Source organism: Anser anser, assembly GCF_964211835.1.
Source record: "Anser anser genome assembly, chromosome: 3".
In the NCBI taxonomy this organism is placed as follows: Eukaryota; Metazoa; Chordata; class Aves; order Anseriformes; family Anatidae; genus Anser; species Anser anser.
Window position 1 is genome coordinate 26,689,160 of NC_139722.1, and position 17,403 is coordinate 26,706,562.

General features: G+C 37.0%; 1 protein-coding gene across 34 annotated transcripts in view; it reads right to left on the bottom strand.

Moving 5' to 3' along the window:
• The window catches only part of LOC310897568 (dystonin-like), a 298,423-nt gene that overhangs the window by 134,955 nt on the left and 146,065 nt on the right, over positions 1 to 17,403 (bottom strand). For 32 of the 34 annotated variants that reach the window (XM_083831325.1, XM_083831319.1, XM_083831327.1 and 29 more), the window contains 17 exons: positions 12,100 to 12,212; positions 11,862 to 11,968; positions 11,353 to 11,472; positions 10,676 to 10,771; positions 10,467 to 10,594; positions 7,689 to 7,782; positions 7,188 to 7,342; positions 5,857 to 6,319; positions 5,641 to 5,769; positions 5,358 to 5,435; positions 5,079 to 5,240; positions 4,867 to 4,971; positions 3,018 to 3,113; positions 1,594 to 1,719; positions 1,007 to 1,159; positions 600 to 754; positions 246 to 372 (listed from right to left, as the gene is read on the bottom strand). In XM_083831325.1, the coding sequence (XP_083687451.1) occupies positions 246 to 372; positions 600 to 754; positions 1,007 to 1,159; positions 1,594 to 1,719; positions 3,018 to 3,113; positions 4,867 to 4,971; positions 5,079 to 5,240; positions 5,358 to 5,435; positions 5,641 to 5,769; positions 5,857 to 6,319; positions 7,188 to 7,342; positions 7,689 to 7,782; positions 10,467 to 10,594; positions 10,676 to 10,771; positions 11,353 to 11,472; positions 11,862 to 11,968; positions 12,100 to 12,212 (2,407 nt within the window). Of the gene's footprint in view, positions 1 to 245; positions 373 to 599; positions 755 to 1,006; positions 1,160 to 1,593; positions 1,720 to 3,017; positions 3,114 to 4,866; positions 4,972 to 5,078; positions 5,241 to 5,357; positions 5,436 to 5,640; positions 5,770 to 5,856; positions 6,320 to 7,187; positions 7,343 to 7,688; positions 7,783 to 7,916; positions 8,563 to 10,466; positions 10,595 to 10,675; positions 10,772 to 11,352; positions 11,473 to 11,861; positions 11,969 to 12,099; positions 12,213 to 17,403 lie in introns of those variants that run through there. The other 2 variants (XM_083831317.1, XM_083831330.1) reach the window with 2 other exon arrangements.

Here is a 17,403-nt window from a genome sequence, read left to right on the forward strand (position 1 = left end):
TAGCCCAAAAAGAGTACTGGTAGTTTTCATGATACAATCTCTCTGCTCTTTCCCCATGTACATCTGTGTAAGTTGCTCAGATAAAGGCAGAATATTGCACAGTGGTGCACTGCCAGCTATTTCCAGAAAATGAGGATAACTGCAAAATGATTAATTATGCACTACCTCCGTGAAGTGCAGCCTACGCCTCTTAGCCTTACTTCCTAGGAGGTGGCTAGGAGGCCCTTGCTAGACATAGTACATACCGAGGCAACATTGCCAGCTCGAACGGCTTCAATTTCATTTGTAAGGTAATGCCAGGAAACCACACTCTTCATGTTTACATGTGACTCGTGCCAAAGGGCCAGTACATTCTGAAATTGCTGTTCAATCCTGAAACATAAAAAGAATCCAATTTAAGATAAGAGAATGCTGTTTTACATTGCAGTAATGTATGAAAAAGGAAAAAAAATACATTTTAACCTGAGTTCCATATTAATGAATTTGAAAAAAAAATCTGCTTCCTTGTCTCTAACCCAAAGGAAATGTTTTTCTGTGTAAGAAAACAAAAATATTTATATAAAAAACGTATTTTAAAGCTGTTTTTGTTTTGTCCCTACCTGTTGGCTGTATCTATTGCTTCTTTGTTTGGTGGAGGAACTGTAAAGCATACAGATGGAACCATGGCCTCATTACCACTTGGGCTAATGACTTTCCATTTAGCACGATGGGAGTTGTTTGCTAAAACACACTCATCATCCTTGTAAATAGTTATCTAGTATTAACAGAAAAGCAGAATAATTTAATGAGCTAAGCATTACAAAATAGTTGTACAAAGCTCTTTTGTAAATGGTGTCACCAAATAAGCAACAGAACAACAAAAACAATGTTCAACACAAGGATTTGCTCTTGTTTACTAGGGTGGAAGACATTTAGAGCCCAGCATTCTCCAGGAACATGGTAATTAATGAAACTTCAGCTGAATTCTCACGTCTGTAATTGATTTGAGGAAATTCAAGTTTCTAACCTCAATTTGTCTATAGTCACAGATGGCTTTAATTGGGATGGATGTTTTCAGTATACAGTCAGGGTTCCTTGGCTTCAGCTGAATTATTGCCTTTGCTCTCCCTACAAGGCCTGCTACTGTGCTCTTATACTGCAAGAGTTGTTCCTTTTCTTCCTAAAACAGTAAAGAAAAGAACAAAGAACACATCATGAGAAGTGGCCAGAATACAGTTCTGCTTCTTTGATCCTGTTAAGCTTTTCTTTTTCTGACTTCTTTTACTGTGTTTCTTAAAAGTAACACATTTTACAAGAACGATTTATCCTTCTGAAGTCACTGGTTTCCCACAACATCTGCTATTGTAAAGATAAAGAAATAAATAATACTGTATTTTAAGGGTATGAAAAACAGTCATTACATGTGGACGGATAAAAATATTTAATTATAACTTCTAAAATATCTAAAAATATATATAAATTCTAAAATATCAGTCTTATTTTCTTATTTGCCTTTAAAAGAACAATTTTATAACATGGCTTTTATATCCAAGTACAATCTACACATATCTTGTTTAACTGTAGCTCACATTAACAGGATCCTTGAATTCTTACCATAGACTCCTGGACAAGGTCTTCCAGTCTATGAAGGCTGCTTGTTCTATCACAACTGTATTTTCGGTATATGGCATCTTTCAAATTCTTTAAATATTCCATGGCCTCTTTGGCATCACTGAAAAACTAGGAGGAGACGAATATCTGTGTTACTATTAAACAATCTAAAAAACATACAAATAGCTACATCATGAAGGTTTTTTGAAGCGTTATCTTCTTAAAGATCACCTTCCCTAGCAGTTTGAAGTGACCACTGTAGCACACAACAATATTCATGATCTCATGTTTGAATGTACGCTTAAGGGAGGTACATGTTGTAATGTCTTGGAACAGCAGTTGGTTTGGGTACTATCTAAATGCAAAACTGATTCAGCAGTTATTGAACCTTAGTTAATTATGGTTTCAGCTAACAGAAGAATTTCTGAATTCATTCTTGCTTCGTAATTACGAAGCATTATTCTTGGATTCATAATTACTTTCACATATAAAGAACAGATAGAGCTTATAAACTCTAAGAAACTAGCTGCAGATTTAGCAAGCACACCGGAGTGAACATTTTGGGAGGAAGGGGAAGTGAGCAACCACACTTGGCAGTTCTGCCTCAATCTAGGGCGCTGGTTAAGAATGACTGGGAAGGGAAATGTCCTGTGATAATTGGCAACTCATTCCTCAAGTCCAGAGTTCTCCTTTTCTTACTGTTACCAGTAGGAGCCCAAACCACTCAATTCTGTCTTCTTCAGCATCCATTTCCTAACTTTGGGCTGTTGTTCTTCTCAATCAAAAGACATTTAATCCCAATAGCCTTCCTATTCAACTGCAAAACGCAGAAGACACTAAGGACTGCTATTTATAATTTAAATATAAAATAGGAGTAGAAAATGTTTTTTCTACAAAACAAAAATCCTTAAATCTTCAATCCTCATGCATATTTGATGGGTAAGTAAAAGGGTGATAATCAGAAAGATGTTTTGTTGGACATGTCTGCTGTCAGGGTGCTCTCTGCTCTGTTCTTTATTAATAGTGCCCATTCCATTTCTGTTTGTGTTCTCCTGGAACAACAACCTGGAATATGTTCTGCCTTGGCCATCATTAACCTCTACATCCAGCCACAAAACCTTTATTGACTGCAGTTCTGTATGACATGGAGAGAACACGGCTTCTTTCTCAGATTCTCTGCTTGTTGTTATGGCATTGTTTAAAACCATCAGACCACAATTCCATCTGTTCTGAGCTAATGTAACTACAGGCAAGTCAATGCAGGTGTGGTAACACTGTGGGAGTACAGCTCATCATCTAATAATTGTACATGATAAATTCCAATTCTACTACTACTAAGAGAGAGCAACTAGCATTTTCAGTCAAAATGGAACTTTTTGACTGTGGGCACAACTTAAAAACATTTCACACTTATATTATTTCCTTACCTCAAAATAGGCAGCATTTTCTCTCAAATGTTGTTCAACACAGTGACAGAGCTGAAGAATCCAGCTCCATTGTGTCTGCATTGCAGCTCTATAGGCCTTTAAGGGAGACAGATTTTACAAAAGGAAATGAATATTAAAACATAGATACATTTACAGAATTTAGACAACATAAAAGTAATGTTGCAAACACAAGCATCTAAACTTGAACGCCTTACCCAAGAAAAGCAAGCTGCAACAAAGAAAATTCCTAACAAATGTGCGAAATACCCTGCCATTACAGCATGGTCATATATCAGAAAACCTTTCCTGAGGGACTGGGGAATCACCATCCTTGGGTGCATTCAAGACTCAGCCCTGACACTGCTGTAAGCAGGGACTGGACTAGATTTCCTGAGGTTCCCCTAGCCTAAACCAGTTTATGACTCCATTGCTCTATTTACTTGTTTGAATATCTGGACACCTGCCTCCATACAAATCAGATATTAAAGCAACACTGACTGCACAATAAAAATAATAATTCAGGACATGCTGCAATATGCAATTCTGTATACGTGTTGTAAAGATTTTCAAGAATGCAGTCCTGTTTGAATGATGCCTCCTATACTGACTGCAGTGCTGTCACTACAGATGTACTCTTCTAATATTCACCAGCAGAGGGGACTCTTGACTTGGTAAAAGCAGCTGAAAGTCTCAGTTTGGTAATTCTGTATAATTCTCAGGGAATTCAAAGATTTTCCGTTGGCTTCAATGAATCTCAAGTTGATCCATTAACGCATAATTTTTTCTGCACAGAAGGCATTAATTTAAGAATTGTTTTTTCATGTCCTAATATAGCATTATTGCAGACATCATAACCTACATACGCATCTTCACTGTGATGGCCTAGTTTCATAACATGCATCTTTAATATATTAAGTATATTTATATTTATATACTGATTACCCATTAGTAACAGCATATACTTTTAAAGAATATAATTCTACAGATTAAATAAAAAATCATGCATTATAATAAAAGTAAACGCAGTGAGAAGGAAGAAAGGAAAAATTGTCTTTGTCTGTTTCCAGTTTACATTGATATAAACTCAATGAGGTGAAGAAACATAAAAATCCATCCTCTCTGCCTTTTTTCATTCTTATATAATAACACTGTTTTTTATTCTTTCCATTTTTACTACCCACTGTCTGCATTTATTCTTTTCTTGAAAATCTGTAGGGAAAAGTATTCAACATTTTCCTGTAGAAACTTGTTATGTCCCTACAACAGCTACAATAAATTTTCTGTAAACAGTATAGAGCTTAGTTCAAACCCACAGTAATTCACATCACCTGGTCAGATTTTTAATATCCAAACACATTTCGTAACTTACTGACAAGAAGGCTATAAAACCAACCCTAAACCATATCAGGAAGCAATATATACAATAAGTGACTGGAAATGCATTACTGAAACTCCTTTCAGTCCAACAGGAGAGACACCATGTAAGGACTGTTCTGCGACCTCAGTCTACCAGTGCAGGTTGCATCAATAACTACAGAAGCTGCATGCATGCCCAGCAAGAGAAATGTCTGTACAGATACACTTCTGAAATTTTAATTTTAGACTTCAGTGGGATTTTATATAAGCAGTCCAAAACATAGCCAAAATTTTACAGAAATGTTTGTGCTTTTTGGAAACTGCAAGATGGAGTTAAAACAGAGACACTGAAGAGGAAATAAAGGCCCCATTATTCAGAGTTTTGTTGCTTAACTTCCTATGAGCAAGCACTTTCCTTCTTTTCCTCCAAAATCTATGGTCTATTAAATCACAAAATTGTTTTCTTGTTTGTGTGCTGTTTTTACTAACTTACCTCAATGGTTAGCCTAGCTGGGTGATTTTCAAGAAGCAATTGCTCTGCTATTTCTTGTACTGATTTAATTACTTCTTCTTTCTGATCAAGTTCTCTCATTAATTCCTTTTGCCAGACAAAAACAAAAAAAAACCACAGAAACATTTTAGAAACCTGTTGAATTATTAAAGAAGACTGAATTTTTCCCTCTGGACTATACTAGTAATACATACTGCATGGTATTCCTTTTTTCTTGTTATATTGGGGTTTCTTTCACTCCAATCATACGCAACCTCTTCCTCTTCTTTTTCATTCAGCCATATCAGCTCTCTAGTAGCACGAGACACAAAATTGTGAAGAGTATCTAGATGCCTCTCCTGATTTCTTGAAGTGTTCTTTATTAAAAAGGAAAAACAAATAAGATTAGGAAAAAACAGAATTTGAAACTCATCCCTTTTCATAGATGATGTATATGGAAAAGCTGAACCTCAAAGACATATTGAGAAACTTACCAAGAGTTTTGAATATTGACTCTCCAGTTTGTGCAATTTTTCTGCATAACTGAGTTTAAGAGGGGCAGTCATTTGGATCTGTATTTGGTATATGAGGTCAAAAGACAAGAAAACAGACATGATAAGTTACTCTCAACCATTAGACCTCCTGATTTCATGATACGTCATTTAGAGATCAGAACTAAAAATAAGTAAGACTGTGAAACCCAAACACAATTCTACAGCACTTTATGGGTCATTCAGTAAGAAAGTAACTGAAGAAATAAAGAATATGGAGCTATACCTCACTCATTTTAGCTTCTTTAAGGCTGGATTCAAATTCTTCAATAGCTTTGTGGACATTTTTGTGATTTTCTAAATGGCTTTCAACACTTGGTAAATCTGAACCCCATTCTGCCCGATCAAGTTGCACCTTACCAAGAAGAAGGAAAAATTAGCCATGATCTATAAGCAGTAAATATAACAATTAGAAGCAGACCATTTCTACGAAGATTGTTACCTGCATTTCTTCCACCCAGTTCAATAGGTCCTGGACAAATTTCATGTTCACCTCTTCTTCTGTTAAATTCTGATCCACAAAAGCTGATTTCATAAGAGGTTTTCTGATTTGCATCAGTTTGAGTGTTTGAAGAGTCCCACTGTCTACTCCTGTCACATAGCTTTGGATTAACCGTGGTGGGATGCCAGGTGTGTAAGCAGGAGTGATGGCTGGTGTCAACCTGGAAGTAAGACCTGACGAGAGGCCAGATGTCAAGCTGGAAGAAGTCAAAGAAGGTGTTAAACCTTGGGTCATTGCAGCATTTAATTCAGGGGTTAGGTTTGTTGTAAATCCTGAGTTTAAGCTTTCAGTTATTCCTGATATCATCAGCTTTGTCTGCTCTGTTGTCAGTGCATGTCCCTTGCTGTACACGGAAGAACATTCGGTACGTATGGCCATCAGCTCATCACGAAGTTTTGCAACCCTATTAAAATAAAAGAAAAAATTTAAATAAAAGAGAATGATTTCATTGAATGCTTATTATAGCTTCATCACGCTGAACTGAACAGCAATATGAATTCACATGATCTCCTATACTTCAGTTGTACTTAAATATTTATAAATAAGCATTTGTATCAGAAAGTATAGACTATGTAAGCTTTGACTTCTATGAATACAGATAGTAGGTGCAGAAGTCAGGTAATGACACAAAAAATCAGCATGGTATGGGCATTAGGGCATACCATACACAATACCAGGGAACAATCACCCGAGCAGAAATTATACAAGATACTACATGTTGTGGTAGATAAAATTACTTGCAGTTTGCTGCTAAATAGCTGCTATGTACTTGATCTTACCCCGTCCAGAATGAATCCTGACAAACTTTAGAGCTACTTCTTCATAAAACTGAATTATGCTGCTTAAACGTATCTTTCTCCTAAGACTGTACACACTGACACACGTAAGCTAATGCTACCCCTCTTACTACCTGCTAAGATACCTACAGCTATCATGAGAAATCTCACCTCCATTTTTAAAGCCAAAGTTAGTGAATTCTAAAACCATTTTGTCTGCAATAAAACCAGCTAACATCTTTACACTCAGATAGCAGGAAACTTTAACATTTAAGTCGTGGTGTTTTTGTGAATTACTTCATTTTCACAGATGATCACAAACAGTTCCTCATCTTCAACAAAGTTTGTGGGCGATGTAACCACCTGGAACCTTTATTTGGGTACCAAGTGACAGACCGAAGCTTATCCACAGACATGAAGATTTGAAAATTATGTCCATAATGGGTATCCATATTTGGGAGATTTATTTATTGATATAAATGTATTGTAAAGTACCTCTGCACGAGCTGGTCTGCCTGATAGTATTTTCCATCAATAAGAATTTGGGCATCAATCACTTGCTGGCGGAGAAGGTTCTCAGATTCAAGAAGATACCCAGCTATCTCTGCTTCATGTTGGAACTGAAGCCCTGACTCTAATCGCTTGGTGTCCTGAATGAACAAAAGAAAGCTGTTAAGCCCTGCAGCTAGACCAAAGAGAAATAAGCTGTAAGAAACCTGTTTTTTTAAAACTTTTTTTCTATACTTAAAACAACTGTAAAGAACTTTATCTAACTACCAAGAAAAAATTTAACAGAACTCACTCTAGGTAATTTTGGTATTTTCTTGCAGAAACGATAAACTGATTGTAACAGTACAGCAAAAACAGAAGTATCAGTTATTAAGTATGCACTTAAAAATCCTAAAGATTTTTATTTATTTATTTATTTATTTGAAGTAGCCATCCCATTACAGCAAGTTCATGAACACAGACAAGTAAAATCACTGACTGACTTACAGACTGCAGAGCATTCCGGGCAAGTATCAGTTTGTCCTCACAGCTCCGGCTGTCCCGCTGAATTCTGTTTGCAATCTGCTGCAGCATTTCCAACCTAGGTGATGCCAGGGAATTTTGGAAAAATAAGTATTAATGCTATTTATATTTACTATACATATACGACTTCAAAACAAACAAAGAATAACAAAAACCAGCAACCACAGAGCACAGATATATATGCCAAGTTACCTGTTTCCTTCTAAGGTGGCATTACCAAAGCTTATACAAGATTTAATCAATGTGGGACCACAATTAACAGAAAGAAAATTCTCATTAGAGTCAACGCTGGTTCGAGCACTAGTACTGTTGCTAAACAGCGAATCGCTGCTATGATAGCTGTAACTAGTGCTGTTCATTTTCACATCCAGACCACGGTCCTTCTGGCTGTTTACATTTGCTGAAAAATGGAAAAAATAAAACTCCTACAAAATGTACAGCTTCTAGGGATGAAATTTCACTACTGGCTTTTGAAACACCTAGCACTCCCTCTTTAAATAGGCTTCAGTAATGCATATTCAAAACCCAGTAATTAATATTCTGCCAGCTCTTCAAAGTATTTTACCTGGGGCTATGTATGCTGCCTCACTTTTGGCTTCCCTAACCTTGCATTAAAGCTTTGCAAGTACAGACTAGGCAGTAACAGTAGGGCGTCTCTAGGAAACAGACGCACCAAATATTTTATTTAAGTGTCACAAAATGTCTATAAGCCAAATAAGAATTTAAAGAAGTCTTTAAAGTGTTTCTCAGACTCTTGAATGAAAAGTTTGAAGAAGGACCAAAGTCAGAACTCCACGCTCCACTGCATGGTGTAGAAACTTCAGGCTGGGCTGATTCCTTTTGTTTCAAATGGAACTGCACAGGAATATCACAGTTAATCAGCTCTTACCAAGTTAATTTTAGACACCTGTACACCATCCAACCCACCATCATTACTCCACTGTCCAAGTATGCATGTTTACTAACTGCCCTGTTCCACTAATCCATCCTCCTGCAAATTTCCCTTTAACTTCTTCCATACTCAGAGCTAATTGCTTCTTACTGTTTTGACCACAAAACAAACAAGAAAACTCTGATCACTGCCCTTAAGTTTATATTTTAACTTGGATTTGAGGGTTTGGGTAATTTCTTCAGTAATTCATCTCCTGCTTTTAGCACCTCCTAAAAAGCTCACCCACAACATAGATGACTGTGTTCAAGCAGAAGAGCATGGCAAAGGCACAGACACACCCCTGTGGCAATTTCAAACCCTGCTAGTTTTGCAAACTGGAACTCAGTCTGGCACTCTCCCCACTGACATCGTATTAACTTCGATCCCACCCACCAGTCTGGCCACATGCTGTTTGTCTCTGTTGATACTTTCGGATGTATTCACCAGACATGGAGGTAAAGTTTTAGTGGCTCGCCAAATTTCTTTATTAGCTAAGGTCACATTTTTGCTTGACTATCACTTTACAATCTGTCATTTTTAAGTGTGTTCACCAATCCTGAAATATGGGAAGGAGTTTATGCGCATTTATATTTATCTGTGTTCCATCTATCTGACTAGTAAATAAATAAACTAATGTCATTTATATACTCTCCCAACTAAAATAATCCAGCTTTCTGCAATTATGAATAGAATTCCTTTTGGTGAAGGCAGGCACTAACTTTGCCATTGGCATGTTAGAACAGATTAGCCTACAAGATCTAGCAGGCCGTATTTCCACCACTGCTTTCCAGTGTTCTGATCCACACGGTGGGGATAACTTTGAATTCCTCTATAGGAATCTCTTTCATAGCAGTTACCACAGGGATACTGTAAATCAGTACCTCCCATTGAATCTGCTATTTCAGTCATGCTCCTGCTTTTGTAAGGAAGACACATATTTTGTGAGCATGATCCGTATCTAATCAACTCCAACTGTCTTTGAGATCTCTTCTTAAAACCTGTCTTTCTGAGGACTTACTACACAGTGGTCTCGATTCTTCACACCTAACTACAGGTGCCCAAACCCTATTATCACTCGAACGTCAGTGCCAGATTTCTCTATAACGTGATTTAGATCTTAGGTGTCTCCTTTGGATGCTTAAATTTAAGCAGAATGAACACAGAGCCAGGTAGGAGCCCAAAGAATCATTTAATTTAGGGTTAAATAAAATGATTTTTTGAATTAATGAATGGTAGCCTCTGTTTCTGCCACAGAACTCAAAAGAGGTACCATTAAAAAGCAGAAATGCTCTAAGGCTGCATTAAGATTTTAAACATGCTTGGTACGTTATTAATGATGTACAAAACAGCGTCACACATTCCTCTGCCATGGAAGACTACTATGCACTTTGCATGTCTGAACACTTTGTGTGTTTTTGAGTACAATCAGTGCAAGTGAATTACACATTTTATGTAAAGAATGAGGGTGTTGCTTATATGAAATAGAGTCCAAGCGAGACAATGAAGTAGTATCAACCTGGCCCTGACCATTTGTACAAAGAGGACAGTATATTTGTGTTTAAGTGCTTTGACGATCTGAGGCACATGTACTATTCACTACGACCTTCTGAGATCATCCAAGTATATCTGGACCCGCTTCTACAAAACACATAGAGAAGTTCAGGCTTGAACAAAATCAGAATTACTCAACAGGAATAGAAATAGAAAAATAACGTGGATATTACAATGGAATAAAACATTCATGATTTTCAATACAGGGTAAAATAACAGAAGATATATTAACCAATCCTGTCAGATGTTCACTAGCATACCTCTCTACTTCAGGCCGAAGGGTCTTCTCTCTTTCCAGCATCGCAATAATAAGCTTTCCCCATTCTTTTTCTATATCATTTGGATGATAGCCTTGAGGAAGTTTGATGCGTCCAAATTCTATCCAGACCTTAAAAATTCATACATACTTGTTATTTTAAGCCTTCAAAAGGGAACTTTTCTATGTATTTCAATGCATGTTTAAACTTACCTCCAGCAGTTTATATAGACGTTTAATTTTTGATTTATCTATCTCCTTTGGTGGAATTTCTGTTTCTTTAAACTGTAAATATTGATTATAAAGTGCCTACAGAAACAAACAAAAAAAAAATCAACTTTTACTTACAGTGAATATAACCTTACTCCCTAAACCCTCTTTATAAGGTTATTTCATAAGATTCTTTATAAGCTTATGTTCTAATATTGTTCTACATAAGTTTTGTGAAAATGATCTGTGACAACCTAAAGATTTGCTTTTGATCGTTCACATATTAACAATGCTTTTATTGTCCTTTGAAAAGTTTAGGGAGTAGATTTTCAAGTGAGCTTCAGACAAGTGAACTTCAACATGATACTATTTCTCCTCTCTTATTCAAAAAAAAATTAAATCTAGCTTACAAAACTATCTAAGGACATCTTAAGAAGGGTTATAAAATCTATCTATAGACCCAGCCTATCCCATCTCTAACATTTTTAACATTGCATTTCAGAAATCCTGCAAAGGTCACCTAAAAACTACTTAATAAAGAACTATATTGCTATGATGATACTGTTCTACAGCTGATTTGATTGTATAAATCAACAGGCACTTCATTTGTTCAACCATGCTTTAAGTAAGTATGATAAAGTGCCATTCCAATAAGGAGTCTAAGACGCTATATATCTTACCTTCAACTCCACAGGATTGTTGGGAAACGTTCTGTCAGACATTATTGTAACATGGTGTCTGATCCACTGCATGAGGTAGTTCACCATATTCTGATACTCAACCCATTTGACTTCAACATCCTACCAAAGCACAACACAGATTACAGATCAGAAGAAAATCATCCAAGAACTCCACTTTGTTTAACCTTTGAAGTCTGAGGACTTCAAACACATAGAACAGAGATTTCTAAACCCCGTAATTCTGAAACATGTACGTGCTCATTACACCTCACCTAAAGTTTCCAAATGCCTCATTTGTACTATTCCATGTTAGTCCCAAATATTTCCACAGAAAACATATTTTTTTGTTGTTTTCAAATTTATAAGAATCAGAGAGGCACAACTTAGGTCTAAATGTAGGACTGGAAAGTAAGAACTTGGACTATGGAAGATCCAGCTATCATTCTAGAGCTGAACCAAGAATCATTTATGATGTTGGCACACTGCACAAGTATTTTTCTCCTACTTACATTTGCACCAATGCCTTCACCACCTTCTGGTACTTTGGGAAATGCATCATAAAGTGATGACACATAAGTTATTACTGATTTCTCATCAGGTGAGGAAACATCAACATCTAGAAGAGCAAGACAGAACAGTACTTTACAACATAGTTGTAAAGATGCCCACAAATGTGCAACAACCAGCAGTTTGGACTTTATTTTACTGCTAGGGTTTTAGCAACAAAGTCCTTTGCAGCTATCTTACCTTCAGGATCCAGAAGTCTGGCAACACCGAGTTTTTCTGCTACAAAAAAAGCATGTTCTAAATTTGCAAGGTTGCTTTGAACAGCAACGGTATTCATGTCTATCAGGTCCGGCCTGCCAAACAAAAACAGTAATACTTGATTACAACTCTTTTCCAGTTTTAAATCAGTGCAGCATTAGTAATTCAATCCAAAACCATGGAAGGATACAGTAACACAGTTTTCATCAAAAAAGGATTTCATTAAAAATATGTGAACGAGCTGAGGTCAGAGCTAAGTGATAAACACAAGCAGCAGACAACTACAATATTGTCAGTTCTTCCTTCCATCTACCAGCTGACCTTTCTAACCACCCTTTTTATGTATCCCTTATGTTCTTATTTATTCATATGCATTGTACTGTCTTGCCTTGTCCTTTCCACTGCTCTTGAGGAGGTTAAGCTCACTTTTCTCTTAGGACCCATCTATATGTAGAAGTTCAATTCTCCTGCCTTTACAAGATTATAGGCGTTCTGCACCAAACTCTTCAGCGCACGTTTCTGGTCAGAATCCATACGGAAATTAGCTCAGTCACAGTAACATCACTTTAACCCGGAGGCAAGTATTCTTACCGGGCTTTGATGAAGTCCTGTTCAAACTTCACCGAAGTCCTGCTTTCAGATAAATGTTGCTGCCAGCTCTCTTGTGGACAACCCTCAGCCCCACGCGCTAGCACCTTCCCACCTTCCTCCTTCTGAACTCTACTGCCAGCCGCAACACTTTTGTTTTAATGGGATACTTGTCCTAAGCAAAACCCACCTATACACAGTTTTAAGGTCTGTAAATATTATCCTATACCAACATCACTACTTTAATATTTTAAATTGATGCAAAATTCAAATTAAATTAATTAAATATTAATACAATCCTTTAGGTTTGCTATGCGATGCCAGGTTTTTAGATCTTGCAGTTCTCAGTGCAGACAGTGGTACTGTCTGCCTTCTGCACTAGCTGCAATCCTGCTAGCCACATCAAGTAAAAGGAAAAGGGGATTTTTGAAACATACTGAGCACAAAACTCATCCCACTTAAGCCAAACAGTCACAAAGCCCTGAAAATTTTGTTACTAAAATTCTAAGCTACTGAAAACCAGACCCACATTGGGGGAAAATAAAATCAACAACAAAACCCCCAAACAAAAGAAATATATATATATATATAAACTTTAGTAATAAATAACTATTTTCTTAGTTTTACCTAGCAGAATCTTTAAAAAATTGCAAAACAAGAGAGAGAAATAATCCTGTTAAAATAATTACATTTTTCAAAACTAACAATTACATTTCATTTGTCAATACCCCAGATTGCCTCGATCCCCAAATGGCATTAGCTTTAGAAAAATCGATACAAGCTTGTCTTTAAATTAACTATAAGAGTACTGTAAGTAGAAATTTCTTTCCACACATTTAGAATCACTGCTGTCCTTGTGCTCTGTAGAAGACAGGTCTGTAAGACAGATACTAAAACTGCACCTATTCTTTTTTGAAAGAATGTTTAATTAATAATAAAACTTAAGCGGTGTAAAAAGAAATATAATCCTTCTAAACCAGCGGGAGTTTCCGCTTTCAATATGCTTAGTGGGAGCATGATCAAGCTCATGCCATTTATTCTCTGAATTTCATTGCAGTGAAAACAATGCCATGAAAACGTTATTGTCTGTTAAACTTAGCAGTACCGAGAAGCCAGGAGAAATTAAAGACAACAGCAGAAAAGGAAATGGAGCGGTCCAGTCTCCTATTTCAGCAACACTAACAGAGATGGTACGAATAATAAAGGTTGCTTTCACAACATAGTTTTTATGAGGTAAGCAGGTTTCTGTAAACACACACTGTTGCCTTCGTTATTTTTTTCACCTGCTTTCTTCACATTGGTTTCACGCTTGGTAGCAATGGCCCAGGCGTCATTTATGCTGCCTGTTCAATTGCCAACTCTCAGAACAAGAAAGGACAAGTTGCTGAAAAAGCCTCGTCTATTCCCAGAAAACAAGCTGCAAACTGCAAGCGCTCTGACATCAGAATCTCCTTTGGAATAAAGCTTTAAATTAGATGAATGAGAGGTAAGGTTTTTCTCGCAGTGACACAGGTTAAAAAAAAAAATCAAGAAAAAAACAACTGTCATCGGTTGTGTTAGACATCATTCTGGGTAGCTGCTGTGGCTTCACCCCAAACTTAACAACAGTATCCTCTGTGAGATGCCTCCCGTTTCAAACGCTTTCCCATCCCTGCAACTCGCACCAGCCAGAGTTATTCAAGTTCCCCTTAAGAAACAATGGAAACTTGCACTGGATACCACACTATTTCCAGTTAATTATATACTTACCACAGAGCATTCTGACCTAGATTTACTAGTCTATATTTGTCTCAAGTCTTGATCTACCAGAAAATACTACACAAGACAGCATTTCTCTGTGTCTTAGTAGTGTTTGCCTTGAGTTTTGTGAAGCAGAAACAAGGCTCAACAGCTGGTTGGGAAGAAGCCCACTGATGGCATATAAAAAGGAAAGGACAGGTATGACTTAAATGCAAAAACACCTGGTACTTGGCAAAGTGCAAAGCATACAGAAAAAGAGGAGGGTACCTCTTTTTTGTTTTGTTTTGTTTTGACCTCTCGGTAAAAGACTTTTTCTTAACCACTAAAAACTCATCCAAAATCAGGGCTTATGAAATCAAGAACTGCCACGTTGTTCATTTTGTTTAAGAGTGTTTTCTCATGATTTTAAATACCAACAATTGCTTTTTTTTTCTGCTGGAAGCCTGCAGAGAGCTGTGCCCACTAACTCAGTGCCTGGGAATTTGCCTTTGAGCATGCTCGCAGGGATCTCAGTGCCGTGATCGCCGATGCCCATCCTCCTCTGAAGGATCGGTGTTACTGAGCACAGGTTGTGCACAGCACTGCTGTGCTCTGTGGTGCTGCATTAGGAAGCCTCACAAATATTTTCCAGTATCTTCAATACTTCATGTCTCAGGTGAATTCTGAAATACTGCAAACTGCATTAATTGCAGGTATGGCGAGTAACCTAATACAATTTAATTGTATTAATTTAGTTGTGTTAATCGAGGTAAATACTAGATTTAACAGCATCACCCATCATGGAAAACATTTTAATTTTTAAGGCAAAAGAGAAAACAAGCAAGGTTTGTAGATGACTGTTATTTGTCATTTATCATAACTGAATTTTATATTAATTTGCATAGCCCTATTAGGTGGTTTTATACACAGTTTAGAACAAATTAAATCCTTTTCAAGTAAAAGACAGTGACTCTAACTTCTGTCATAATATTGTGAGTCATCTTATGGCAGATTTTTCAGCAGCTGGGGCCTTGCCATCCAAAAGCACACATAAACATCCCAAACACAAGGAGACTTGGAACATTCCATGCAAAAGAGATGCTCCTGCTACGGCCCCACCTAAGTCAAGGTGTTTGCTTTCCAAGCAGTGAGTCACTAATCATTTAACTCATAAAATGTTTGGTGTCTGCCGTTCCAGGTCTTAGAGTAGGTGTTAGAAATTAGACTTAATTTGTATTAGAACTGAGGAAAGAAAGGTGTGGTTAATGCCACTTCAACTAGGAAACTGACCGCATTCCAAACAATTCCAGAAAACATTATATAGCACCACAAAGAGAAGCAAGTGATCACTATTTGCATAAGAGCATAAAAACCAAGGTTTGTTTTTTAACGAAAGAGCTACATGTATCATATTTAAGCTTTCTACTCTGCAAATGCTCCTTGAAATGAAAGAGTTATGCATCATAAGGGAAGCTGGACACACAGATTTTCCCATAGTCAGAGCTTAGTACCAAGTAAAACAGTTCAAGATCCAAACTAGAAACTACAGAATTTGTCCGTTAAACCAAAAGGTCAGATTTGAATGAGATCTGATATTTCAAACTGGAAAAAGATAATTGGCTGAACTTTTATTGTCCCAGTCAATGATGAAAAAACTACATCCTCCTCTTCACTGTTCCCTGATGACACTTTCCCAATTAAAACGTTTAACTTTATTACTATAAATATACATCTGAGCAATATTCTACACGAAAATATGGTTAATGAGTTTAAAAGGATTTCTGACCATCCTGGAGTTATTTACATGAACAATCTAAACTGTTTAATCTGCACAACTTTGCTTTGCTCAAAAATTTGGATGGTGTCTGAGTAATGCTCAGTGTTAAAGGATGTTTCTTTCCTGGCTTACTGAGTGTAAAAATTAACACAGTAAGTTCCAAGCTGAACTCACAGAGAAAACAGGACCGAAGATGCAGAGTACAGATGTATGCGTTTCTGTAGCCTAGTTAGCTTCTCTATTGCTGTAATTAGAAAATGCCTATAAAAGTAAACAGATTCTTTGCTTCATTGTTCACAGACATTTGAAAGGGACACATACCAGAAAAAGGCATGCTTTTTTTCAGGGTTGGGAGAACTACTGAAACAAAGACCACACCAGAATACATAGCCGTTTAAAAAAGCCCTTAAGAATAGAGAGACTTCTCAGTCAGGATTCACCACATGTTTTAGAAGGAACCAAAGAAATATATTATCTAGAGATTTTGATTCATAGCAGAAAGGTAGCAAACAAAGGAATTAGAAGATAAGTAATGTCTATGTAAAACAAATGAAATTTTAACTCTCTCTCTCTTAACACATCTGTTACTTTCCCAGGAACTCCACAGATGAGATGATGAAGCAAAATACATTTATTACTTATAGTAACTCCTTCCTATTCCTTAGGTTAGCTAGAAAACGGACCATGAAAGATACAACAGGGAGCCAAGTGTGATGGAGTATCTAAACGAAAAACTGGCTGCATCTATCCTTCAGAGCAAATAGGCGGTGAGAGGACAGGCAGGGCTTTTAATCTCTAGTTACAACACTATGGGGTGGAGTTGCCCAGAAAGAAAGGCTTGTGCACAATAATGTACAGCCAGGTCTTATCATCAGTAATCAGCCTTGAACATTCACAAGATAAGTAATTGTAGAACATAATGTTTATGGGGACAGGTTTTGGTTCTTATTAAGTTTAACAAATTCACCCAGACGTGACAAAAAAAGAGAAGGATTTGAAGGTACCCAGCTTTTATACTTGCCTAAGAGACCCCAAGATCTCCCTTATACGTATATGCAGATGAGGAAGGTGACAAGGAGTGGGATTCAGCTCCAGATCCAGACACCTAAACTCAGGTGTCTACCTGCCAGTGTGCATACACATTTCATTACAGTCAGCGATCAACACATCCAGTACAACCTACCTAGCAAGCTATCCAGTAT